The 26,495-nt window shown below is 38.5% G+C and overlaps 2 protein-coding genes across 5 annotated transcripts in view; one reads left to right on the top strand and one right to left on the bottom strand.

Annotated features, from left to right (window-relative positions):
* Window positions 1–2,010: 2,010 nt before the first annotated feature.
* dnajc17 (DnaJ (Hsp40) homolog, subfamily C, member 17) overlaps window positions 2,011–26,495 on the top strand; it is a 31,688-nt gene continuing 7,203 nt past the window's right edge. Inside the window, exons 1-11 of one of the 2 annotated variants that reach the window (XM_020713550.3) lie at window positions 2,011–2,260; window positions 7,542–7,611; window positions 9,083–9,141; window positions 9,223–9,310; window positions 9,465–9,541; window positions 10,837–10,939; window positions 11,446–11,483; window positions 13,137–13,214; window positions 14,067–14,141; window positions 14,587–14,667; window positions 15,533–15,652. In XM_020713550.3, the coding sequence (XP_020569209.1) occupies window positions 2,039–2,260; window positions 7,542–7,611; window positions 9,083–9,141; window positions 9,223–9,310; window positions 9,465–9,541; window positions 10,837–10,939; window positions 11,446–11,483; window positions 13,137–13,214; window positions 14,067–14,141; window positions 14,587–14,667; window positions 15,533–15,652 (1,011 nt within the window). In that variant the 5' untranslated portion in view covers window positions 2,011–2,038. The remainder of the gene's footprint in view (window positions 2,261–7,541; window positions 7,612–9,082; window positions 9,142–9,222; window positions 9,311–9,464; window positions 9,542–10,836; window positions 10,940–11,445; window positions 11,484–13,136; window positions 13,215–14,066; window positions 14,142–14,586; window positions 14,668–15,532; window positions 15,653–26,495) is intronic. The other variant, XM_004082352.5, reaches the window with a different exon arrangement.
* Window positions 20,812–24,481, bottom strand: LOC101171540 (cdc42 effector protein 2). 3 transcript variants are annotated; one of them, XR_910979.4, is made up of 3 exons: window positions 24,307–24,481; window positions 23,792–24,106; window positions 20,812–22,348 (listed from the first exon to the last, which is right to left on the bottom strand). XR_910979.4 is itself a non-coding variant. In XM_078940658.1 (2 exons), the coding sequence occupies exon 2, from the start codon at window positions 22,265–22,267 to the stop codon at window positions 21,668–21,670; it is 600 nt and encodes a 199-aa protein (XP_078796784.1). In that variant the 5' UTR covers window positions 22,268–22,348; window positions 23,792–24,015; the 3' UTR covers window positions 20,812–21,667. The 3 variants fall into 3 exon arrangements, 2 of the variants coding, with proteins under 2 accessions (XP_078796784.1, XP_023807593.1); XM_078940658.1 differs by lacking the exon at window positions 24,307–24,481 and having other exon boundaries at window positions 23,792–24,015; XM_023951825.2 differs by lacking the exons at window positions 23,792–24,106; window positions 24,307–24,481 and adding an exon at window positions 23,518–23,611.

The raw sequence follows: 26,495 nt of genomic DNA on the forward strand, positions 1-26,495 counted from the left end.
ATGTATGGACAGCATGTGGAATTTAACCACCAGGGTTAATTCCATATCCTCTGTTATTAGAACATTTTTTTCCATCATAATCCAGGATTGATGCAACCTTCATGACATGCAACGTTGCTTTCTTTTTAGAGAAATGTGTTTCCTTTTGAATTCCAAAAGAAAAAAAAACGACAATGGAAGTTTCAGTTTGTGGTTTATAGTTCCTCTGTTTTCACACATTATGGCCTTTTCCTGGTGCTGAAATTTGAGAAACCCCAAGGCTTGCAGGAAGGGCTGCAGCAGTTGATTAAGTAAGTGAAAATAATCATAAAATAAACAGACATTCTAAAGTAAAAACAGAGTCATCGTTTCATGGAAATATGATAGAAAGCATTTTAATCATGAACAAAAATGTTTGTTTTACTCTACCTCAGATGTTTATATGTTTTTCTGTCATCTGTCATGTTTTTTTTAAGTAAGAGCATGATTAATTTTTTTTTCTAGAAAAATCCTATTATTTTGTCCATGCATAATTTCTATTCCCTTTAACTGGAGTCTTTCTGAAGAATTTATTTTGACAAACTGACTCAGACAGGATGGCCAGAACTGTAATTGAATTGCAATCTTCCTACAAATAAAACTAAAACCAACCAACCTCTTTTCTCAGAAAGTATAAGGAAAATTATACCCCGACAGACGTATTATTTTAATCGGTACAAGTTTGAAATCTTTAAAAAAATAATAACAAATGTTTCTTAGACAGGACATTTTAGCAAGTGTAGTCTGTAGAATCTTTATTTTGTTACAACCCTTGCCTCATAACAAAAGGGTCCCATTGTTGTTGCATGATCTTACTCACATGTTGGGCGTTTGTTATCTCTGAAGCTAAGATGATGTGATCAAAATGACCCCAAAACAAACAAAAGAAAGATTAGAAAATATGTGGCAGTCTTTTTCAGACTGCATGTGCACATAGTAGCAAAATGGTCTGTTGTAGGTTCAGGACCTTCCTAGTGTCTTCCAACATGCCCAGAAAATCCCACAATTACAAGTTTAAACTTTAAGCTTCCAATTTTTACATTTTCTATATAGAGTTTTAGAAAATTGACTACCGGTACATAAAACACACTAACCTGTTCAGAAAGTTGTTTACCCACTCAGGAGAAGTGCCTTGCTTACCCCTCCCATGAACCAACAACAAACACACCAAAAGCCCTGAAATAAAATGTTTATTTTTTGCTTTTTAGTCATGTTTTACCATCTACACGATTTCTCGCCTGTTTCAAGCACATTTTATTAATTAATTTTAATTATTGTGCAAAATGAAAGATGAAGATAATTCACCTGCTGATGATAAGATTATAACTAATGCACGATTTGAAAACTGGATTGTTATGGATAAATATGACTGTCAGCAAATAGAATTAGATTAAACAATCAAAATAAGAAACCACATATAAAAATAGTAAAAAATAAACAACTGACAAAAAGTTACCCTTAGGTCTGGCTCTTTTGCTTTGATCTGGGGGGTCCTGTGGCTATTCTGTGAATGTGGACATTTCCCTAAAAACATCGTTTCCACACTTCAATACAAAACCCAGGCTTCTACATGGCTTCATTTTATTACTCTTTTTATCATGCAGTGTGTCTGTCTACGTGTGTATTTGTGGGTGGGTGGTTTGGGTGGCGGGGGGCTCGGCATTGTGTGCGTTTTAAACAAAACATTTGTTTGTCCTGTTCTTTTGTTTTTAAATTTGATTATGTTTTTCTGTGACGCGTTTTGAGTGACCTGAGTTGTAAAAGTGCCATACAAATAAAGTTTTATTTGATTTGATATACATATGTATTTTTCATTTGATAAGAATAAATATGCAAAATGAGCATTATATGTTCCAATAAATTAAAAACTAATTAAAATCCGTAGGTGTACAGTATGTATGCATGTGTTTTTTTTTTATAAATGTGGAGTAAAAGTGTTTAAAAGTACCTTATGAATTAATATATGGACTACATTTCGTAGGGCACAAAGAACATCCGGGTCGTTATTAACGTCATATTCATGCGACCCGAGTCATTCCGGTATCATGAAACAACTACCACAACAAATAGCCTAAATAAATTAGACAAACCCTTACAATTATTTTTAACTTTAAATATTATTGTATATATTTTTTGTCTTTTCACTTGTCATTTGGAAAAGATGTCTGGAAAGGCCAAGGATATCCTACAGATGGATCTGTATGGCTTACTCGGTATTAAGAGTTCTGCCACAACCAAAGAGGTACGCTAAGTATTTGTTTAATAAATAAGAAGTTGGATTCTTTAATGAAAAAAAAATAGTGGCCGGTTTTAACCGAGTAGTTGATTTAAGCACAAAAGATTACTAAGTTAAAGAAAAAAACGGTTTTGATGAGGAAGGTAACTGTGCTGTAGATGCATGCTAAAAAAATGATTTTAACGCAGTGTTTGTGTGTGAAATAAAGCTCGAGGTGAAAACTTTTGAATTAGTTAAGGTTTAACGATGTCAAACTAAAACAATGTTATATATTGCTCAATACTATCTTGATAAAAACCCCCATTTAAAAGCAGACAACCTGGTGCAAGACCGGCTAACTGCTAACTCACAGTGACTGCAGTTAACAGTAGACACCACTAGGTGGTGGTGTTACACCAATTTACTCTAATGTTTTTCTGTAAGAGCATGGTAATTATGATCTCAAGAACCATCACGTGTGAAACCTATCGAGAAACTTTTGTACATACATGTGCAACATAATTATTCATGAAAAACATTTCCATCATCCATTTTTGCATAAATATAATTTTTTTAAATGTTAAACATATATATTTTTTGTAAAACCCAATCCCCTTTCATCTACTAGTTCCTCTCTTAGTCAGAAGTGGTTCACCATAGTCTTTTTCCTATGACCACCGCTGCCTTTACAATCCTCTTGTCTAAGGGGAATACGCATTAGCTGCCAAAATGAGGGAAGAAGTTAATTTTCGTAACTGGATTTCAAAGTGCTCAACTCCCCAGAGGATTAATGTGGAGGGAAGTTAAGGGTTGTGGTTTGTGCAGAATTGAGGCTCCAAAACGGAGAGTGCTGGTTCTCTGTGAGGTCGGCTGATGATTGGGAGAGATAGTGGACTTCTGTGCAGATTGGAGCTCCAAAATCAGTCAAATGTGGGCATACGCATATCATGGCATTTGTTTGGCCCACTGCCCTCTCCCCACTTTTGTACACGTTGTTTATTGCAGCTCGCATGGAAGAGGCCGATCTCAAAGGTGTTTATGCAGGCTGAGCTTGTGAGGAACTTTCTATGACTTTCCCATATTCCCTTGTGGTTCTCTAACCTTGTCTTCCTGTTATCACCACTGTTGACCATCCCTTGCGTGTGGCTCGTTGAGACGTGTCGGAGAAACATGCATGTCAGAGCTTATGATTTAATGACTGTAGATGACCGGGGTTTGCTTTATGGTGCTGCTAAAGCAGGCTTTTGCTCGGGTCTAGCCACCGGAGTTGAACCTACCACAGATTGCTTTGGTGAAACAATGTCAGCAGCCAGGACCACACAATGTTCTCGCGGTTATTCAGCTACTCAAATTTTATTCAACCAAATTACCTAAGGCTTTGCAGTTTGCAGCAGCAACATGCCTGCATGGTTTACCTCCAGACAGAGCATTTTGAGCTCAACTGTTGGCCACATCTTTGCAGGGATTTGATTCTTAAGTCTTTATAACTGTGATTAAGGTTAATTAGTTTGTAAAGAATACCATTACAGAACAAGGATTGACTCAACAAAACTGTGGAAAAAGCTCTCACATGTCTGAATGACACGCTGACAGATCATTGGAAGGCTTCATAGTTTCATAGACATGGAAAGACATTTTTTTATAGTTTATTTACATCTCCAGGTTATTGAAAACAAAAAATATGGTTATTGGAAGGAAGAATACAAAAATGAGCTAATGTAAAAGCAAATTTGCTATGATTTTAACCAAATTAAATCAAAAATGGGGTGAGGATACATACTGCCATGGGGTGACAGACAAACCATATTCTTTAAATTCATTATAACATTTAGATATTTTAGATAATTATTCAGAATAAAATGAGTACAAATTAAAACCCAAAAATGATGATGTTTAATATTTAATAAGTTAAAAAATGTGTGTCTACTTTGAATTCGGCAGATATAAAGGACCCAAAGAGCTGGGACCATATTAATAGAGGTTCCTATGGTAACACACTACGTCATCATAAATTCAAATACTGCTTAAGCCAACATGTGTTCAGGCCTGTTTAAAGCTCTCCAGAGACCACCTGCATGATCCAGAGGAGGATGTCATGAGGTCAGAAAAGACCAGAATGGAACTCACCGTGTTTTGAGGGGAAAGAATGCTGAGTGGCATCCCCAAAACACCCACTGTAAAGCATGGGGGTGGAAACATAATGATTTGGGGCAGTTTTTTCTGTAAAGAGAACTATTAAAGAAAGGATGAACGAGGCCATGCACAGTGAGGTTTTGGTGAAAAACCTCCTTCCGTCAGTGAGTGTTGAGGATGAAACGTGGCTGGATCTTCTCTCATCACAATGATCCCAAACACATCGCCTATGCTAAGTAAAAAGGAATTCAAGCTTTTATGGATTTTTTTTAGTCTCTGGACCTCTATTCAACAGAGAATCTGAGGTGGAGAGTTGAAAGTCTGTGTTCTTACACCAGTATCAACAGTTTTACACTGCACTGTGGCAAAAGACAAAGTTAGGTTTTGAAGAAACATTTCCATCCATATCATATTTCTTCCCGAGGAAATTGTCTCATATAACTAACCTGACTTATATAGTAAAGACCTTTATAAAAAAAAAAAAAAACGTGGTGCATCATTAAATGAAAAACCGAGCAGCTCAAATCTTTTATCAGCCGAGTGCATCATAGTCTTCCTCGCCTGAGCTTGTACAGGTCTGGCATATCAGACCTGTTTGGAATTTACCAGGAACTGCAAAAAATTAAATCCAAATATGTTCACAATTTAAAAATATTCAAAAAGATAGTTGTATTATTTGATGTTTTCATGTTACAGTTTTTTCAAATTACATTTTGTACTAATCTTTTGTTATGTAACTTTACTTTGAAGTCCTGTTTTAAAAAAAAGGTATTTATTTACAATAAATCTAAAATATGTATATTAATAGTTGGATTTTCCAAACATTTGACTGGTAATGTATAAAATGCATCTCTATAAATTTATAAATAAATAAATAAAGATCTCAGACCTTTTCTTTTTTTGTTTAATGCTAAGCAGCATTACACTGTGTAGAAATCTGAATTTGTCTGCGTGACCTCAGCAGTGTCACAGCCGGATGTGTCACATGTAATAAAAAAGTCATCTGAAGCCTCAGGACTTTAAAGTGACAGCAGGGGATTTGTTTGTGTTGCTTTGTCTCCCAGAGAGCTTCAGGTTTTAAAGAAACCTCCTCATGTCTGATCTTTTTTCCCCCCTCATGAATATATTACAATTATTTGACATAATCCAGACTTCCCTCCAACAGTAATTGGTTACATAACCGAGGCAATTTGGTTGGATTTAATGTTGTTTGTCTTTTAGGTGCTAGGAAACAAAGCAGGGTCTTTTATTTTAGTTTGTCGTTTCACCGCCTCTTTCCCTGATGTGATCAGTGATGTTGGTCCTTTTTTATTATAATTATTATGGCATTTCTGCAGGGGACAGACAAATCTAAACTGCTTAGTTGACTGGATGTGTTTGCTGTGGAAATGTGTGCAGTGTTAGAGGTTTAGAATGGTGGATGCAATTATTGCAATGGCTATTCCTGCAACAACAAAAGACAGCAACAAAAACAGTTACAACCATATTGCAGGACTCTTTTCACATTAATTTTTTTCCCCTGATCCTCATATATACACAGAGGGGTTGCATAGAAACTGTCCCCAAATAACTTTTTAAAACAAATGAAGTTTGGTGTTAAATGTAGACCAACCAGGGGCGGCGATAGTAAAAGACAGAAGGGGTGTTTTTAAGGCCGGGACATATGCTTTTCATCCTCATGTCAAACACATCTCACCATAATAATGTTCCCTGTCTTTCAGCCTCTAAAGAAAACAAAACGGCTGATTTCTCATTGAAAAGATGATAGAAATAAAAAGACACAAAGCATCAAATCCCGTTACTGTAGGTATGTAATCATGCAGAGGTTTAGTGCCTATGCAGTGGACAGTGGTCTCATGTGTCTTAGAGACTTTGCTGAGTTGTTCTGTAAAAAGCGGCACCCTGAGGGATTCCCATCATCGTACTTGTGTGCCGTGAAAATATATACATGTGCTTTGGCTTGCATTGGAAAGTGAAATTTGTGCTTAAGGACTTTCTGGGAAATGCTGCGTATGCCAGAAGACAAATGTAAATGTTTCCCAGACATGAAGGAAGGCGCTCTCACTTTTTTGTGGCCTGTGGCGTGCTGGCAAGAGATTGATTTACGCGAAGGCAGGATACGTGAAAACACACAGAACATTTGAAAGTCTGATTGGGGGAGAGTCTATGTCTGTGTGTGTGTTTGGATTTAGCTTAAATATCTGATGTGTATCATGCAATCTCCAATGCATCTGAATATATATCAGAATCAGAAATACTTTATTGATCCCACACGTGGGAAATTTGTTCGTTACCATAACAACTGACAGGGAAAAAAAGACTAAGAATAATATAAATAAAAAACAAGAACAAGGAAAATGTGGTATAATTTAAAGAGCTATTTACAAAACAGTGCAGATAAAGAGATGTGCAAAAGAAATGTGCAAAATAAAGAAAAATAAAGGTATATATATAGGTATAATATATAATATAATATATAGGTATAGGTATAATATAGGTTCTTTTTTTAAAGTAATTAGTTCTGTTTGTGTTTTTATAGACTGTATAGTCTGTCATTCCCTTTGGGTTTTTTTTCTTCATTATTTTTTGTTGTTCTTTGAGAAACTGTCATTTATGTATTTTTTGCTTCTCTTTAAGTTAATAAAATGAATAATATTAACGGTCTATTTTGCTGCAGCCGAGGCTTCTGTAAACCTGAGTAGGAAACATTTCTTCTAAATCAGAATCTAGGGCTGCATACAATTGATTCAGTTTGGATTTGAAATGACTGCTGTCTAATTAGGCAGAATTTGATCAAATATTGATGTAAAATGAAATTAAATAGTTTAAAAAAATGTTTTCTTCCCCTAACTAGTTATTTAAACTTGACAAAATTGGAACTTTTTGCAAAATTATGAAATCCTACATAAACAAAAACTTTTCTTTTGGTCTAGAAACATTAAGGAATGTATTTAATGAGTCAAGATTGCAAAATGAAAATGAGGATTAATTAATGAAAGGATTTTTAAACCCACTTCTGTTGAATTCTTACCAAAAATTGTCAAAAAGATGTATTTAGGCATGACAAGATAGGACTGAGAAAACTTATGAGCTTGAGGTTAACTTGAGTGAGGAATGAAATCTTTAGCTTGTAATGTAATTAGTAATTATGACTTTTTCTGTATTTCTTTAACAGATTAAAAAAGCTTACAGAAAGAAGGCCTTGACTTGTCATCCAGATAAAAATCCAGACAACCCAAAAGCAGGTAAGTTAACCTTTTTATTACTGAAAAAAACGAAGTATTTTTGGATTTTGATTGATGACGCTCCAGCATCAGGTTTGTTCTTTGGTGTTTATTAGAGTTTAACTCTCCCAGACTGCAGCCGGCTGACTCAACCGTCACGCTGCTATCTCCACTCAGCTTTCTCCTTGCACTCGCAAGTTTTTTTGCAGCTTCTCGCAAACCCACATGCAGACAATTACCGAAGGAATTTTTCATATTTTTATTTGTTCGGGGGAGAACAAGCACCTTGAACAAAATGGTCATGAGCTATGTTTTCAAGTGAGGTTTCTGCGGTTGCTGGATGGCTCCCTGAAATTCTTTATGTCAGAGGGAAAAAAATGGGGAAATTGGTAGTTAGGAGTTTTTTTTTCTTGGGGGGGGGTATCACACAAAAGCAGGGGGTCGGTTTTCCCGCAATGGAAAAGAATTGGTTTGGAATTCCTCGACATTTGAGCCTGCACACTGACAGACTTGGCGTGCATCGCACGAGAGCAGAGGAGATCTTCAGACCTGCAGCTCTGGAGGGGAAGGTTGCATGCATGTGAGGGGGTAACTGCAGGGCCAAGGATGTCTTTCTGGCTGCAGATCTTCCCCCCTTATATTCTATAATTTCCCCCAAGCCACTATGTTGTGACACATTGAGCTGTCTTGTGGCCGTTGCAGATCCACCAACTCCCCCCCCCCCCAGCTTGGATTTCATTCTTGTCCATTATAGCCGTGAAAGGAAGCGGACAGCCTTTGCTGGCAGCACGATCTCTGCAGCCTCCTGCCAGTCCCTACAGAGACACAGTATCAGCCTTTTCGGCCTCCCATAAGCCAATGCTCATGCTTGGCTTGTACGCTGGCGTTTGTGGTCTGCCCGGCGTTTTTTGTGTGTGAGACGACAGCCGGATTAGTACCGTTCGTGACAGTTGTTTCAATGAAAGCTGGATAGGAGGGAGGACATAACTATCGGCATCGCTTGAGGAAACAGGTTCATGAAGATTCATGTCTCATTCTGGTTTAGCTGCAGGTTTTTTTTTTAATTGAAGATGAGTCTGTGCACATCTTTTTAGAAATAATTATTTCATCCTATTCTTTTTACGTTGACATCAAGTCTTGCCAATGTTTTACAAGTAGGAACTGGGTTAAAAATCGATTACCAGTAATCCTGAAAACCCCCTTATTGACACATCAAATCTATTACATACATTATTTTGACAGAATTTTTAAGTGTATTTCAGTTTTATTCACACAAGTCCTTTCTATGTTCAGTTTAAAAGTGAAATGTAACAAATAAATGGAAATTCAATCAATCATTTTGAATTGGAGTTAGTCGGGCAGTGATAAGCAGCCCTAATTACAAATAGTCCAATTTTGTGAAACAAACACCTTAGTGTTTTTTTTTTTTAAATAGCCAGCTGGATGTTTTAATATGAAAATGTTTAACATTGTCTTCTTTCTGTTGCTGCAGCTGAATTATTCCACCAGTTATCCCAGGCTCTTGAAGTTTTAGCCGATGCTGCGGCAAGGGTGAGGCTAACAGCGTTTTCTTAATGAATGAAGTATCCACAGGTAACAAAAACCCCTCCTGATGACTAATGTCGTCTGCAGGCTGCTTATGACAAAGTCTGTGCTGCCAAGAAACAAGCAGAAGAAAGAAACAGGAAACTTGATGATAAGAGGAAGAAAATTAAACTTGGTGAGTCGTTTTGTTCAGATTCATTCACTGATCTCAGTTATTTAGAATATTCTGTTGTAGTGTCCAAAATTACTTGTATTTTAGAGAAAAGTAAAAATGCACAATGTATCGCCATGAACTTGTGTAGTTTATTATTATTTTTTTTAAATGACAGACTTGGAGGCCAGAGAAAGACGAGCAGAAGCCCAGAGTCAGGAGGACGTGCAGATCACCAGAACCCTTGAAGAAGAGGTGAGAAGGGTTAAAGGAGGCACATGGAGATAGGACAAGCTCCAACATGGCAGAAAAAAGTAGTATAATAGAAATAATGTAGTAGAAATGTATTGTTACTAAATATTTCTTTCTTTGGTGTCAAAAGTCTCAGCAGGAATATTAGATATTTTCAACTATCCAATCAAACTTTGTTCAAACCAGAAATGCTAAGAGTGCTTTTTGGGAGTGTTTCCTTACATATTATAGATTGAATTTCTGATCCCCTTAGACTAATGTCATTAAAGGACCAATATCATGCAAAATCAACCTTTTTGAGCCTTTAAAAGTGTTATGATGTTAATTTATCACTAACAACAACCCCAAAGTGGTATTTTGATCCATTTACGCACTTCTGAGTATTCTTCTAAAAACCTGCGCTGTGAGCACCAGCCCCTCCCAATCCACAAAAACAATCGAGTCCTCACCTTGTGACGTAACAAAGTGGGGAACCGCCCCTTCCAGGAAGAGTCTGCACCACCCCCCAGGCTAACACACACGCCTACTTTCTCTGTGGAGCTAGTGGTGTTCGGCAAAAAGGATTTCCTTTTAAATGCACAATATGCACATCCATCTTTGGAACAGTTTGGATGTTGTTTGCTTTCGTGGCTGAGACGCAGACACGCTGCCGAGGCCGGCTCTAGGTTGATGTCATGAAATGAGCGACACTCATAACTCATATTTCATAAAATCTTTGTTATATGGTGTGCTAAAGGTAACATATTATCATTTATATGGAGACCGTTTACTCTTAAAGGCCTAAAAAAGCATGATACAGACTCTTTAAGTGTATTTTTGATTTTCAATTTTGATTTAATGACTAAAAGTATGCAAATAAAAACCATAATAGAAGAAAAAAAAAACTTAAACGCAAAGTTGTTATGATTTGGGTTGTTGAAATAATCTAAAACCTACATTGATGTAAGTAAATAATGATAGGGAATATTATCTTTGTGTGACCATGTTTTTATCCACAGTTGAACGCATATCATTTGAAAAAGGGAAGCAGAAAATCTGTATTTAAAAACAAAGAGTCTGCAGTTGTGTTTTCCACTCTGTTTAAGAAAATAAAAAAAGCTGCACGTTCTGTTCGGATTGCTAATTATTTGTTAGATTACAACACATTTCTGCAATATAGATGGGAAACAAAGCTCCTCTAGGAAACCCATTAAATCTGAGAAACATGTATTCTATTGTAGTCAATCGTTAATAGAGATTGCATTCTACCCCAAATTGAAAGGTTACCATATCTACAGTAATGTGTCTGTGTGTGAAAGATTGCCCGCTTAAGAGAGGAGGGATCCCGACAGCTGGCAGAGGAACAGCGGCTCATCAGGGAGCAGATTCAGAGGGAGCTAGAAGAACAACGACAAACTGGAGGTTACTTTCAGACAAATACACACTCTTTTTATATGAATCCATGTTTTTTCCCCCTTCTAAACCAAATATGTTCATTGGAGCCATGCGATGCCGTGATGAATCCAGCTATTTTGATCATTCTTCCCGTTTTACTGACTGGTCTGTTTAACCGCAGCGGCCACTAGAAACCCTGTGGTTTACCAAATATTGTGCAAGAAAGGGTCAATAATAAAAAGAAAGGAGAAGATGGCTAATTTTAGGCTCTTGGCAGTAACACAAGTCTGCAAATATGCAAAGGAATGCCAAGCTTTAAACATGGCCACATCACTGTCCATCAGCTTTTAACCTCCTAATTTTTAAATTTCCTCAGGGATTATTAAAGACCGATAGAAGTAGAAGTAAAACACTTTTTGCCGTTAATCGAAAATCTACCTTCTTACTGCCTTCACTGTACATGTTGGCACATATTGTGAGTCTATATATGCACTGATCTTTCAGCAATGTGATTTTTGTTTTTGTTTTTACAGAATCGGGAGGAAAGAGTGGCGCAACCCCCAAACTGAAGGTATGTTTTACTGGAATGGGCTTTTAATTAGGGGGACAAGATTGAAAGTTGGAAAGATCAGATGGAAAGTAACAGGGGCTCCTTACATGTTCAGGTGGAACTGATCCAACTGTGCTAAAGTGCTAACAGAAAATCAATGGGATTTTAACAGAAATAAGTTTTTGTTTAAATGTGTAGATCAAAGGCATAGTCTTAATTCTGGTGCACACATGTTCTAAAGTGAAGATCGACACATCAGTTGAACTGGATCCATGACAGTGGAAGGCTCTGCCTGTATCAAAGAACACAGGACACGATAGATTAGGTGTTTAAATGTTATATGATTTTAAATGTAATAGCCATCTGGGGTGGCAGCATTCTTTTCTGATGCTTATTCAGCCAGAAAAAAACAGGGCAATTGACAAGTTTACATCTTATATTCTTTTGTTTTTTTACTTTTTAAAATTCTTTTTAAAGACCCACTCTGATCATCTGTGGGTGGATTTTCAGCAAAAAAGCAAACAGAGAGCAACATAATGCAATCAGAGATGCAGCAAGTTGAACATGTAAAACTAATCAGTCATTTATTTATCCTTCCAATCATAGGGATTTGCTGCACACACTGAACTGGAAATGCTCGGCTCTCTTCTTCCTTTAAACTACAAGTTCTTAATGTTTTTGTTTATATTTTATACAAGAGATTTGTGCATTTTTACCTATTTAAATGCTCACTCCTTGGTCCTACCATGAAGTCCTTTTTCTGAGTCTGTTCTGAGAAATAATGTTATAATTTGCCATAACAATCAGTTTAGATTCAAATTTTACTCTAATAATAATATCAATATTCAGAATAAACTATTTTGGGCCCAATACTGACCCCTGTGGGGCTTTACAGGTTATGTTGGTGGTTCCTAATCTGAAGTTTCCAATCTGCAAAAGATTTTTTTTTTTTTTACAACTTTTTAATCAACAAAGTGCAACTTCTTATACACCAAACTGTTTCAAACAAAAAAAAAGTTATAATGTATAAAAAGCTTTGATTTGCAAGATTTGCTTTCTATGAGCAGAGCTGTTGACTTAATATTACTAATGGTATGGATCTGTTGCCTCTAAATCATACTGGCTTGCCAAAAGCAAATTTTGTTTACTGATCCTTGGATGTAGGAATTACTTTAATCGACTAAAAAATTTAACATCCGCTTCCAGCTTTTAAAAATGTAACCGAAAATGCAGGGCAGCGTGTTTAAGTTCAGGAACATTCAGCCTGCTTTGAAATACTTAACTATGTCTTGTTTTTTTTTTAAGAACAAAGTTTGAGATGATTCAGTGGAGATTCTCAGGTGGTTGAGTCCAGGTGTGAAGTGTCTCTCACTCGTCCACCACCCTTGGCGTGGAAGAAAATTAACTGCAGGTCTTGCAGGTGGATCACTGGTGACGTTCCAGGAGCCTAACAAGCTTGTTTTTCTGTAACTCCAGTTTGACCCGATGGTTTTCAGGAATCTGTGCTTCATCAAAGCCAGTCCTGTCTGGCACTCAGTGCCTCTTCTGCAGCTGAGTTTAATCAATTGTGCACAAAAGCTTAGACATGAGCATGCACTTCTTTAACGGTGAAATCCTCGTGACTAATGTTGGCCTCTTTTCCCTTTTTGTCCTCCTGCTTTGTCTTTCTTCCAGTTGAAGTGGAAGTGTAAAAAAGATGACGAGATGAACGGAGGCTACTCTCACGACATTCTTTTTAAACTACTACAAAAGGTAGGCATCCCAAAAAAAACCCACCAAAATTTAGAATTGAACCACAGAGCCAATCATTTATTCAACTACCACACCTATGCAATAAAATATGAGTTAATTATTTATCTAGACATTTCTGCCCGGAGACAAGGAACCTGACCACAGAGCCAGCTCATTCTAGTATGGCATCAGTGCTGTAGATTGTTTACTCTTTTCTTTAACAGCAAGGCCTATTAAGTTTTGTTGCAGTGAAAGTGCTCAGGGCAATGTTGAACTGCCCATTAAAAGCCAAACACGGCATCGTTTGTGCCCCGCTTACCAGGTGGTTAAACAGTGCCGAGGGAGGAATAAGGAAATGCGCTCTTCTCATGCAACGCACTACCACCTTATGTCATGAGCCTTCGCGAGGAATTTTCTCTAGGGGGGCAGGTTAGAGTGAGGTAAGGATGGGGCAATTGTCAGGGATGTCAAGCTGGCAGGAAGCACGGATTTGAAATTTATCCTCGGCACGCATCTAGTGGATTTAGTCATGAACTGGAGTGAGAAAAGGCTGAGTTTCTTAAGCAAAGGGAACACACTTTTGAATAAAAGAAAAATCTGTCAAGCTCCAGTGAGTGACAGTTAATGGCTCGGGTAAATGGAAATAGCCTCTGCTGCGTGGGAAAGCGAGGATCGTTGTGTGTGTTCATGGAGGAGGACATGTGTGGACTTGTGTACTTTGGCAGCTCAAAATAATAAATCTATGTTGAGGGGGTAAAATATGTTAAGATATTTATATTTTGCGAAATAGAAGCCTTTTGAGAGTCTCTTTTGTCTCTGTTGGCTGGCTCCAGAGTGTCCTCTGTAAGTATTTCTGTTTCTGGACTTTCCCAGAAAGCTGCATTTGTCCAGAAACGAGAGAGGCCACATCACTCCTACTCATTGCTCCCAAGTCCAGCTCTGGTAGAGGTCAGCTAAGAGAAGTGTTAATGCTGTTACTAAAAGAAAAACTGATATTAAAAGCACATTTTCCTTGTGAAAAAATATTAATTTTCTATGGAAAGAAAAAGAAAAGTGGTTCAGATGCTCTTTTACGAGGAACTTTATCTGGCAGACAAAATCTGCAAAAAGTAGCTGAACTGACAACATCCGGTTTTCTTTCTACTCTTTTTTTTTTTTTTTTTTTTTTTTTTTTAGATGTAAGGCACTACCTAAGCCTCACATCTTGTCTTGTTTCCAAATGCCCGTGTTGGCGAAACCTTTGTTCAGCAGTGTTTTGAATTTTCAGTTCCGCACATGTTTTTATTTTTACGGTTATGGTTTGTACTCTGAAAGGAAAACGAATTTGGATGTTCTGCCTCTTTCCTCTTCCTCTACTTGACTTTTGCTCTTTTCCCTCTGCTGTGTCTTGCAGTACGGGGATGTTTTGAATCTAATTGTGTCAAGTAAGAAAAAAGGGAGCGCTGTGGTGGAGTTTGCATCCGTAAGAGCAGCTGTAAGTAACCCCACGTTTGTTCATGGAGTTTCTGAAGGACACATGTGGATAAAATGTCGAACACATGTTTAAAAGTCTTGAGTCAGTCCCTGAGTTTGTTTTTTTATTTTTGCAAACACATATTTTTAAGAATCAACCTCTTATTCTGTGTCCGTTGGAACTAGGGATATCCCAATCAGGTTTTTTCCGAATCCAAGTCATTTGCCGATCCAGAGTACCGATCCAATACTTTTGTAACACATTTAAAAACTGAACAAACTTAATGAACAGATCCAAGTTTTTTCCAATTTTTTTGAATTAACAAAGTAAGTTAGAATAGTGCAACTATCAACTAGTAAAAATAGTTAACTAATAACTAGTAAAAACCAATGATTGTTGGTCATTAGTCAGACGAAGATTGGTGACTGTAGTGTTAGTATCTTCAGAACTATTGAACATTTTTGATCAGATGGGATTTACATCTGTTAAAAAATCTAAAAAAATAATGATGACTTTTATTTTTAATGGTTGTAGCATAAATTTGAATGTGAGTATTAGGCCTGCACAATATACCGCAAATTTATTGTTATCGCGAAATCAAGCGGTGCAATACCCATATCGCAAAAGACAGCGAAAATTGCAAGAAATGGTTACCTTAAATGTGCTAAACCACATAAAGCATCAACATTTCTAAGTTTATTTCTGTTGTACAAACTCTAATATCATATCATAATATTGATAACAATCCTCTTTTGGTTGGAAAAGCTCCTTTTATGTAAATTTAAACATCCTTTATGAAATATTGGGATAAATTGAGCTTTTTTTCATTTGAAAAACCAACAGATTATCCATGTGAGCATTCGTTGACACTTTTGTCCTCTTATAGGAGCTGGCTTTAAGCAATGAAAGTGGCTTAAGTGGGAACCCCATAAAGATTTCATGGCTGGAAGGGAAACCCGAGCCAGTTGCTGAGGCGTCTCAATCGGGCCAGTTTCTGTCCTCACAGGTACTTTCTTGAACATGGTGACGCTTTACTGTCTTTCTCTTCCACCAAGCACATCAAATACCCCCATTCGCCTCCAAATTTGACCCACAGCAAGAGCTGTGCTATCTTTTGGTTTTTATTCTCACATCAGTTGTGAAAACATTGCTGCAGGGCTTGCAGTTGCCTCGTCAGGCCGTGCGCAGCAATCTTTGAGTAAGTGAACGTCAGTTTATTTGTTTTGGGGTCGGGAGGCACCGGGCTCGGCCCTGGCCCACAATCCCTTGTTGGCCGCTCATTAATGGAAATAACCTATGAGACCCCAGGAATTCTTCACTCTGCACAACAGCCCCAGAAGGCAGTTTGCAGTAATGGATGTCTGGCATGTGAGACTGACTAAATGTCTCAGCTGATGCCAAGTGGGTTTATACTTGTAATGCTAGTTATGAAAACTGCTGCTTTTACATTGTGATCTCATTCATCATATTGATTCTCGTGTTATAATATTTTGTTGTCAGGGTTTTTATTTCTGTTCTTTTGAGTCCGTTTTTGTTGTAATTCTTCTTTATCACAATTATCTATTGTGTCATTTAAAAAAAATCAATAATGAAATAATTTCCTTCCTAAAATATCTATATTACATGGCTGACACAGTGTTTTCCTGTCCAAGGACAAACTGATCTCAACGGGATCCACTGAGAATAGAGCAACTTTTCATGTTTAATAGGAAGTAGCATCCAGCTTTACCAAATTTATTTAGATTGTTTGGCTTTAAGGATGAGGATTGCACATGCAAGCAAGGGTTTTCACCCTTCAACTCGGTGTGTGGCGTCAGACCACCTGCCTGAGGTTAGAGCCTGACACTGAGTATGAGCACTGGGACTTGTCTTACGAATCCTTTTTAAATGTTGCTATAGTTACTTGGTTTCCTGGTGTTTTTCTTTAGTTAAACAAGAACAAAAACATTACTATGTTAGGGGAATTTTCAAACCAACTCAGAGGCGCCACACGATATTGTAGAAATTGCATGTGTCCATCTACAGCTGGCTTTGAATCAGTGGACGCTTGAGTCATTTCAGAAAGAAAAAGGTAATTAGACGCCATAGTTATCTTTTCTTGACTTTATCTTGGATCTGAATATCTGATCCCTCCCTGGTGCCTCAGCGTTAGCCAGCGAAAGCGCGTTCGAGCTTAGTGTTTGTGGTTCTGCTTCTTCAGCTTTGGTGACAAAGTGAGTCTAGAGAACTTAGAGACACAGATGAGCTCAACTTTCTTTTCTTTTTAGCTTGATACACACATTTTGAGCTAAGGGATATACTTAATGTGGGGGAGAGATGTGACAAAACTCACTTAGGATTCCAGAGTACTTAGAAGTGTAAATATTTGCATACAGAGCCTATTATTAAAAGTTATTTCTTTAATTTTTTTTCTATTTTTTCAGAAAGCAGAGGACATATCGATCTATGTCAGTATTTTTACTTATTCAGTTAAAGAGTCATGCTAGTTGGGAGTATCTGCATAAACAATAAAGAATTTTATTAGACACGAGTCCTCCAGAAAATCCGATATGCATTAATATTATTGGAACAATAGTTTTTCCTAATATTCATTTTATTATTGTTTTCCTGTTTCTCTTTATTTCCTTCTTAATTATATCATCTTCCGCCATTTTTGGACTTAACTCTTTCTACAATTTTCCGCTATTTTAACCATTCAACTATTAAAATGTTCAGCTTTTTCCAGCTATGACTTGTGGTCCTTCAAATCATTGAACTTTTCAAGATATTCCAGGATTTCCAGGATTTTTGCCTCCATTGAAATACATGGGGAATTCCTTTGAAAACTTTTGCCTCGCAGAAGCTCGTTGGTTCGATACCTGGCGATCGCATTGTTTTTTTTTTTTTACAGAAGTATCTTTTTTGTTTTTGTGTTGTTTTCACTTTATTTATGGTCAGCTTTGATTATTTCTCTCTATTTTTTTGTGTGCCAAGTATTGCCCTTTACGTTTCATTTTTATTCAGCAGTATAGCATTCAACCCTGCATTTTCTTCTGGAAATGCAGCCTCTTCTAGTTTTATTTGCAGTTCAGTTCTTACCTCTCTGACGTTTTTCTAAACCCAATCAAACCCTTTTGGGGAGACCGGGTTGCTGGAGCCTATCCACCGGCTGTTTGGCAAAGGCGGGTACACCCTTGGTGGTTCACCAGTCCCAGTCGCAGGGCCACACACTCTCACATTCACACCTAGTGAGAATTTAGATTCACCAGTTGACCTAAAATACATTTTTCTCGACTGTGGAAATAGTCAGAGTGCCTCCAGAACATGCAAGCTCCACACAAAAAAGGTGCCTGCCGGGTTTTGAACCAGGATCATCCTGCTGTGAGGGGAATGCTTACTACTATACCACCGTGCAGCCCTCAGGTCCTATCAATTCTTAATATTTTTTTAAAATAAATTCTAATTTCGCTATTAATCACATTTTTCAGTAAAGAAACCAACAGCTAAAATTGATGTATGAAATTGGTTCATTTCAAATAAAAGTGGCCTTTGTGCCTTCAGAAAATCAGTAAAGGTCGCAAAAATGGATGAAAGTAAAATCTCTTCCAGGATCTGTGTATAACTGTCTCTGAAAGCCTGACAAACTGTGGATTCCACAGTTTGTGACGGAACCCTCAGACTCTCATAAACGTGGATCCATAGCCTGACAGTCTGCTATGTCCCTGCCAGACTTGAAGTCATGGCTTCCAGAAAGATGATGCCATCATAAATCAGTGGCTTCATGGTTTACTGTGCAGTTTACCATCAATTATTTAAAGGAAATCTAATGCAATGGAATTAAGTCAGTGCATGTCTCTTCCTTCCAGAGTCATTGCAGCATTGTTACAACACGAACCAGATGCAAGACGGACATTTTTGAGTTGTTTTTTTCCACTGGTTTACTGGGGCTTGAAAGGTTCTTCCATTGAAAGGATTCTTTGTATGGAAGCATTAAGGCCATGTGATGCTATAGATGCAATCACATCAAGCCGGGTAAGGTTTTTTTTTGGGAGCAGCCGCTTCAACAGCTTTTGGTCTTTTATATGCTTTTGACTATAAAGAAGATTTTTTTTCTGTTGTTAGAGTTATTTCAAACTTGTACTGCTGGTACCATATTTTATTTATGAATTCTTGGACAGTATTAAGCCTGGTATTAGAATATGTTTATTATGCAGTTTAGGATAAATATAGTGTAATCTAAAAAATCTGTGAGTTTTAACATGGATTTAGTTTTTTTAAAACTTTTGTTACCCTTTTTTTTTTTTAGGAATTTGAATGTTGGCTAACATAAAAAATTTGACAAAACAGATGTTTAGAAACCATCTTTATATAGCAATTTTTCTGTTCCTTTTCCACATATCCAAAAGTTATCAAGCTTTCAAAGTTCACTTGCACATTTTCTCCTTGTGCTGGCACCTGTAGAAGCCTAAAATGAATGATTTCTTGCTGTTTTCTTGGATTTTTGCTCTGTTTAAATTCTCAGTAAAACTTTCTGAGCTCTCTGCAGATAAATGACCAGAAAACAAGCTGGGAAAAGGTTTGGGGATTAGTTAAGATGACTGATGACATAAAGGTTTGCAGCTAATTTGTTGGCACACAAAGATTTGTCTACTATATTGTTGGCAAAATTACTGATTAACCGTGTTGTTCTTAAGCAGATTGACTCTCTAACGTGTCTTTACAAGTTAAAAACCTCGTTGTTCTATTCAGAACTGACAATTTTAGTTAAATATTCTTATTTTTGCTAATATATTAACTGAAATTGGACTGACACTTTGTTTAAATTTAATTTCATGTATTTTATTTCTAAAAAAAAATCAAAAGAAGTTAGTTTGTCGCTGACAGAAACAAATAGTTAATTACTGAGTTGATTTCTTAGTTGCCTGTGTGACAGCAGTTTGCATTTCTTGGAATGAGAAAAGTAGTACCACATGTGACTGGGATATTTCACAGATCAAGCAGTATTTGAAGTGCAGAAAAGATAAAGTGCCCTCAATGACAGCCCCCTTCATTCTTCTATCTGTCATGTGGTTGAATATTAATTGAGTTTTTTGGATTTTTTACGCAACACTCGGAGGGAGTATGGAGCCCGCATAAACGCTTTATAAAAACAGACAAAATAATGTCAGCTTGGATGTTTAAGGAAAAGTTTTTATTTAATGTATTGTAAGTATTTCTAAGTCTGTTTGTTTTTCTCTTCTTAGTTTCTGAATGCGACGTGTCATAATATCTCTTTGACATTGCACAGTTGAACAAACTGAACTAAGCTGATGATGGGTCACAGTCTAAGGTGCCAATCACAGAATAGCTCGGCCTTCTACCCATTATCTGGGAGATTCAGATGCATCTAAAAAACTCAAAGCTGTCAGTTTTCCGTTGTTTAGGCCTTCAAATTATTTATGAACTTCTCAAAAAACAAAAAAATACCTTTCTTGCTTTGAGTTTTTTCCAATTTTAAAATGTTTTTTTTTTGCTTTTTACGGCCTTACAATTTCTCGTTCCTCCAGGATGGTTCCATAGCAAAAAATGTTTTACAAAACTTCTTCAAGTAAAAGAAAAAAAAAGTCCAGATGAACTATTTACAAAATTTTTCTAATGTGTCCAAGTCTATCTTTTTCTTCTTCTTCTTTCTTAACGACTGGTTGTTATGTGACAAATGAAACTTGCATTCTCAAATTTGGCCTCTGATACTTAAAAAGCCCAAGTAAATGTCTGTCCGCCAGGACGTGTAAACATTCTCATGAGGTTTGGCCATAGAACCGCCAATCTTGAAATTTGAATGAGTATTGTAATGTATTTATTTATTTTCTTGACTTGAATTAAAAAAAAAAGAAAAACGCAGATTAGTTCACTTTTTATTTCTCAACAAATGTTTCACAAACGAAAGGGTTTATATAAGACATAGAGATGGTGTTTTGAATGAGAGACACCATTATATACATAACATACATACGCAGACTGAGCTGTTTTTTTTTTTTTTTTGGGACATCAAGCTTTGATTTTGCTGCTTGAAGCAGAACATACGGTATATTAAATTGGGTTCTATAGAGAAGTTTGTCAGTTGCCTCCCCACAAAACACAAGCTTGACCAGCGTTTGAAAAGTTATTGCTCCTAGGCCCCCAGTTTTCTGATTTTTGTTTTCCTCCTTTGGTCTGACCATATGACATTTTTTTATGCTTTCAGCGCGGCGCATGCGAGATGCAGCGTGCATGTCTTTTGTGTCAGGGGTCTGTTTGTTCAGAAGGAAGCGTTTAGACTGATCAGGGCTTCTGCTGCCGTAATGGATGTCTCTGGCCCTCCTCCCTCGACATCCCCTGCATATGTGGAGGTCTCATGTTACCCTTTCTCGTGCACCTCTCACGATAGCATCAGACTCTGATTTACAGCTAAGAAAACAGGGTTCTGTGGATTCTTCTGAGGTCCTGGACCTGTGGCCTGGTTTGCTGTCCTGCCCAACCTGCCACCGCTGACTGGCTTTTATTGGAAGCAGAGCTAAATGTTTGTTTTCACTGCACCGTTGGGAAGGAGAGATGGGGGGTACCTTGGTGTACCTTTGAGTGGGGCCTCCGGGATGCGTGCGAAGTCAAATTGCCCTCTGCACACAATAGATCGGCAAGCACGCCAAGACATCACAACTCGAAGACCTTGGACTCTAGCCTTTTGCTTCTCCCTCCTTAAACACAATACTCTTAAGTTTTAACAGCCGTCCTCTGTGCTGTGCTGTGTGGTTTACAATACCAAAGGAGAAATGTAAAAGATATTTAAAAAATGCCCATCTCAAAGTTTGACAGGGTTCAATAATTAACCGGGATGTTTTAGGGGAAACATTAACTTTAAGTGCTGCTCTGTCTTCTGTCTTCCCACATTGTTTACACTCCAAAAATGAGTCTGTTCCCTTTGAATACATAGATGTTTGGTGCTTGCTTAAGGATAAAAATTGATTGAAAACATAAAAAACAGTCATTTTCAAGTCCTCTTAGCGATGTTCGCTTGATATCCTGCTTAATTGTGGAGCTTTTCCATCACTTGGAGAACGTCGTCCATGATTGAGGGGCCAAGGTCGAGGTTGAATGAAAAGCTATTGTCCTCGTCTTTAACATCCCCGTTGTAGCTCTCTGTAAACCCTCCATTTGTGCAGGAACTTGCATCGCTTAGTCCAAACCCATGAGCCTCATTTGACCCATCCTTATTTCTTCTTTGGAAATCTTCATCCTTGTCCACCTCGTCTCCCTCGTCACTGTCCAGTAACGGCATAGAGCTACATTTCTTCTTCCTGTGGTCCAAAGACCACTTGGGGCTCTGCTTAGCCTCAGTCCCATTCAGATCCAGGTTCAGCCGAGGGGGTTTTGGAGGCGGCACACAGGCGAGGAAGAGGTTCTGCTCGCTCTTGGAGCTGTGTCGGAGGAGGCTGTTTCCCTTTTTCAGAAATGACAGATCCCCAAAGCTGTCTGTCAGAGCGTTATTCCCAATATGGGAGATGTGGCGGAAATCTCCCAGAGGCAAACTGATCATGTTGACAGTCACCGTCTCCCTATGCTTGGCGATCCTCCTGGATATTTGACTGGAGGATGGTTTCCTGTTCGTGGACGTTCTAAGCGGCATAATGTCAAATTTGCGTGAGCTAGACCTCCTTGCTTTGTCACTTACTCCTCAAAGTGGTAGAGCTTCAAGGTGTTAGATCATCTGCAACAACACACACAAAATAAGACCAGATAAGAGGGAAATCTGAGCTTACAAACATTGGTTTAAATCACGTCTTAGCCTGGGTTTATGTTTTTCTGCAACAAATTAAAGTATTAGGCTGTTCCTGTCAGCCTGATGAGAATCATCAGCCATTGTTTAGACATTGCACCTGTTACATTTGATTGTAGTTTAATGAAATCCAGCATTGCTTGGCAGAAAAGGGCTGTTCCAAAAATGCTTTGAAGCTTTTATTCCTAAATATTTACTTTCCAAGTTCCATTTCTTCCCATAAATGCAGGTGTGGTCCGCTGCAGATCTGCCAGAGGAAATCTATTAATCTCTTTAAGACTTTCAGGAACCAAAAAAAAAAAAGGAAAAGAAAGACAAATCCCCCAAATATTGTTGTGTATTTTGTTGGCTCTTTTATAATTTAGCTTTGGGAATTCTTTTGAGGAGATCACAATACTCTTTAAGAACTTAATTGGTAAGAAAATCATTTTTTATATTTTACTGTTTATGAGTTACAGAACAATTTGTCATTCAGAAATAAAAAGTAAAAATAGTTCCTGTTAGATACAATAGATGACATGATGTAAAGCCCTAGCTTAAGTTGTGTGATCTGTTGGACTGATACACATTTATTTAACCTAAAAATGACAAAAAAACAAAAAAACTTTTATTTAATCTGTGATTTGTTATAATTACAATGATTTTTATTGATCAATTTAGACATGTGGATGAGGTGATCTGCCTTGCGTCTGTGATTTTATAGCCTTCTAACAGCCTTGCCCACATCAGATCAGCGCTTGTGACTTCACACACACTCACTCCGTAAACTTGTTGGCCACTTCAGCGAACAGGCTTTGTTGACCTGTAAAGGTTTTTATCGGCACTGCAGTAACAGCGGGGGTTTGGAGAGCGTATACACAACAACATTCTTTTCCAAACATGTCAGTTCAACCAAGGAGAAGTCTTAAGATTTCAGCTGTCTGTAATACGGAGACCCTACGTAGCCAAAATAAATGCCAGAGTATGTAATTTAAACAGATTGTTATCTTTGTTGGTAATAAAATGACATCTTTGAGATGAATCATAGAAATGTGATGATTTGTCCATCATTCAGGTAGTTTTAAATCAACAGGTGAGTAAAAATGACTTCAAATATTTACCTGCCGTGCTCAAAAACCCAGGATTGTGGAATCCTGCGCATGTGAATTCCTCTCTGTCAAAAATCTAGGTTGTGTCTACTTTCACGCCCCAAGGAGCTCCTTCATGGCATGATGGGACTTGTTGACTTTTACAGAGAAGTCCTTATTGTATTAAACAAGGAAATGCAACTATTTTCCCCCTCCCATGGCGCAGAACTGCTTTTAATATTAGGAAAGAGGCTTTTACATTTTGTGCGCCTTGTTCTAAATTGATAGAGACAGCTAATTAACTTACCTTTGTCTCTTTTTGTTCTGCTGCTTGGTAATGAATCCGTTTTTGCTAATCCTGAGTGTTAGCTCCCACCTGCTTTGTCAGCGGTTCTTCAGGTGTGGTGCTGGTGAAAGTCCCTTTTTTGCCCTCAGCGATGTCAGAGTACTAAAGACATCCAGGTGGAGGTTATTCACGTTTTTTTCTGTTTTTCCTTTTGTGCTCGTATCGTCTCAGAAAAGTTGCCAGTCCTCAGGTTATGGAGTCCTGTCAGCCGAGTGAGGCTGCCTCGTTGTCATAGGTGTTTTTCAGTCTTGTTGGAGGGCTGACTGCCTGCTTCACCTGCAAAACAGTGTGTGCAAAGCAGGAGTGCCTGCTTGTTATTCATATATTTAGAAAGACTACCACCAGAGTCCATGACTTATTGCTAGAGCGTGTCTGCGAGAGGAAAGTTCAGTTTGAAAAAATTAGTGAATGTTCACAGATTATGTACTTATCTGGAAACAAGGAAGTCATAGCCAGTGAGCAAACAGGTCACTCACCCAGAGGAGGGGGTCAACTGATCCCTAATCTCTGTTGTATTGTCCCTCTGCTCTGCTGGTTTCCTGTCTGCCGGCGTGTTTAAAGCCCCACAGTCCAGCACCTCTCCACACTCTCTTCTGCCTGACTGACGGCCTATAGCTTTTCTGAGTAATCAAATCCCTCACAGACATGTATGAGCAGGCACACTGGGTTTCACAACAGAGACAACTTGTTGCATTTTCATTTCCCACGCCTACAGGGCGTAAAGCACCATAGCCAATTTAGAGAAAACAAAACAAACAAACCTCCAACTGTTGAGAATAAATAGTTTCATTTTTATAAATTGCCACTTTTTACCCCTGTCCCGGTGGGGAAGTGTTGGTCTGTGCCGGATGGGTTACCCATCTGCACCTGGGGCTCTGATCTCTCTCTCTCTGGACTGGGACGGGGAGGGACAACCACCTCGGGGCCCGCGGTTGCTCCAGGTGACACCTCCCATGGCTGCGAGGTCATGGGGTGGGATGGGGTTGGCCCTCTCCTTGGGGGTTGTCTGTGGGAGGGGGGGTCCACTATAGGTCTGGGACCTTGAAGGTTTGGCGGGTTGGGGTCTCCACTAAGGCAATCGGTTGGGGACCTGACTGGTCAGGCTGCCTCGGTCCTGTCAAATCCTGACCAGAGCTCTCATGGGGCAGAGCGCAGGGGCCTGGGCTTGTGCCCTGGGCTTGTGCCCTCTTGGCTCCTCTATCTTTGTGTGGGGTGGGGGGTGTTAGGCCTGGGGGATTGGCTCTCCTTGCGATGGGTCCCCTGGGCTGGGGAGACTGGGGCGCAACGCTGGAGGGGGTTGTTTTACCAATTGGGGGTCAGTCTACCAGCTGGCCCGGACCTACCCTCCTTCCTCTTACAACCACAATTAGGGCGATGGGGTCAACCTGCAATGTATCAAGTACATTGTCTGTACTTGTGTGTTCCAACTGTGGATGAGCCTGGCAAAGTTTACTATGCTCTTTAGGAGCCCCAACCTTTGTTCGGCATCTTTCTCATGGGCAGAGGCGGGTGGCCCCTATCTTGCTCTCTCCCGACCTCCTGTGGGCTGGGCGGATGGATGCCTGGAGCGTTGGGTGGGTCTCCCTTGGGGGGGGGGGGGGGCTTTCTTTTGTGCCCTTATCCTGTGTCTCCAACATCCCTTCTTTCATCTTCTTTCACGTCCAGTCAAAAAAAAAAAAAAGATGCTAATGTAATCGAAATAAATAAAGTTAAGCCTAAAAGACAAAAGGGGTTTATACAAATACACACCTTGTGTGTCGGAAGATCCACAACCCCCTGTTGCGACAGAAGAATATTTTCAACACGACGCCTTCAGCTCCTATCTGTCTGTTTAGCTGTTGGACAGGACAAGTAAAAATAAAAAAGCTGCTTTTATTCAATATTTCCGAATTTGCCGCACATTTTTATGAGCACAGGGAAATGTATACAATCTGCCTTAATGATTGGTGTTTTATAACGGGAAAAGAGCTTATAAAACTCTAAATTTCTTGAACATATTTCTTTCAGTAGTGGTTAAATTAGTTCGTTTTTTTTTCTTTTTGGGGGGGGGGTTACTCCCCTTCTATTGCAGCTATTGGAGCTATATAAAAAAAACCATACATTTAACCTTTATATCACCAAAATTGGACTTTTCCAGTTACCGTATACTGTTTTCAAGATATTAAAATAAAAACATGTCAAAAATCTCTGTGAGAGTTGGAGCTTTTGCAGCAAAGATGAAAGTGGAGCACTGAAATGTTCTTGTGGGTTATAGAGAACAAATAACATTTTTCAGCACTCCTTTCAAAGTAGTCCAATAAACAATAGGCGTGCTGCTGCAGCTACACTTCCTTTCCTGCTCTGCAGCCCCAGACCAGTCAGCAAGACTAGACACAATTACTCACGCATGTGAAAGAATCATATTTGCCCAGGCTAAAACACAACATCTTTCTTTTTCTTCAAAAGAGGGGAAATTAAGGAAGGCGTTTAATTCCTTCACCTACAGCCACAAAACTGCATGGAGGGCAGTCAAAGAGGAGCTAATATCTGTGGTATTTGGAAGAACAGCTTCCTGGAGCTGCTCTCCCAGGGCATGCAGAGTACGATTTTGCCTAAACTGGCTTAATTTAGAAGCCACATCTCTAAGCTCTGACCATAGCGGGGAGTGTGGGATTACCCAGCTATG

The sequence above is a fragment of the Oryzias latipes genome, chromosome 22 (genome assembly GCF_053564925.1).
Source record: "Oryzias latipes strain Hd-rR chromosome 22, Olatipes_Hd-rR_3.1".
In the NCBI taxonomy this organism is placed as follows: Eukaryota; Metazoa; Chordata; class Actinopteri; order Beloniformes; family Adrianichthyidae; genus Oryzias; species Oryzias latipes.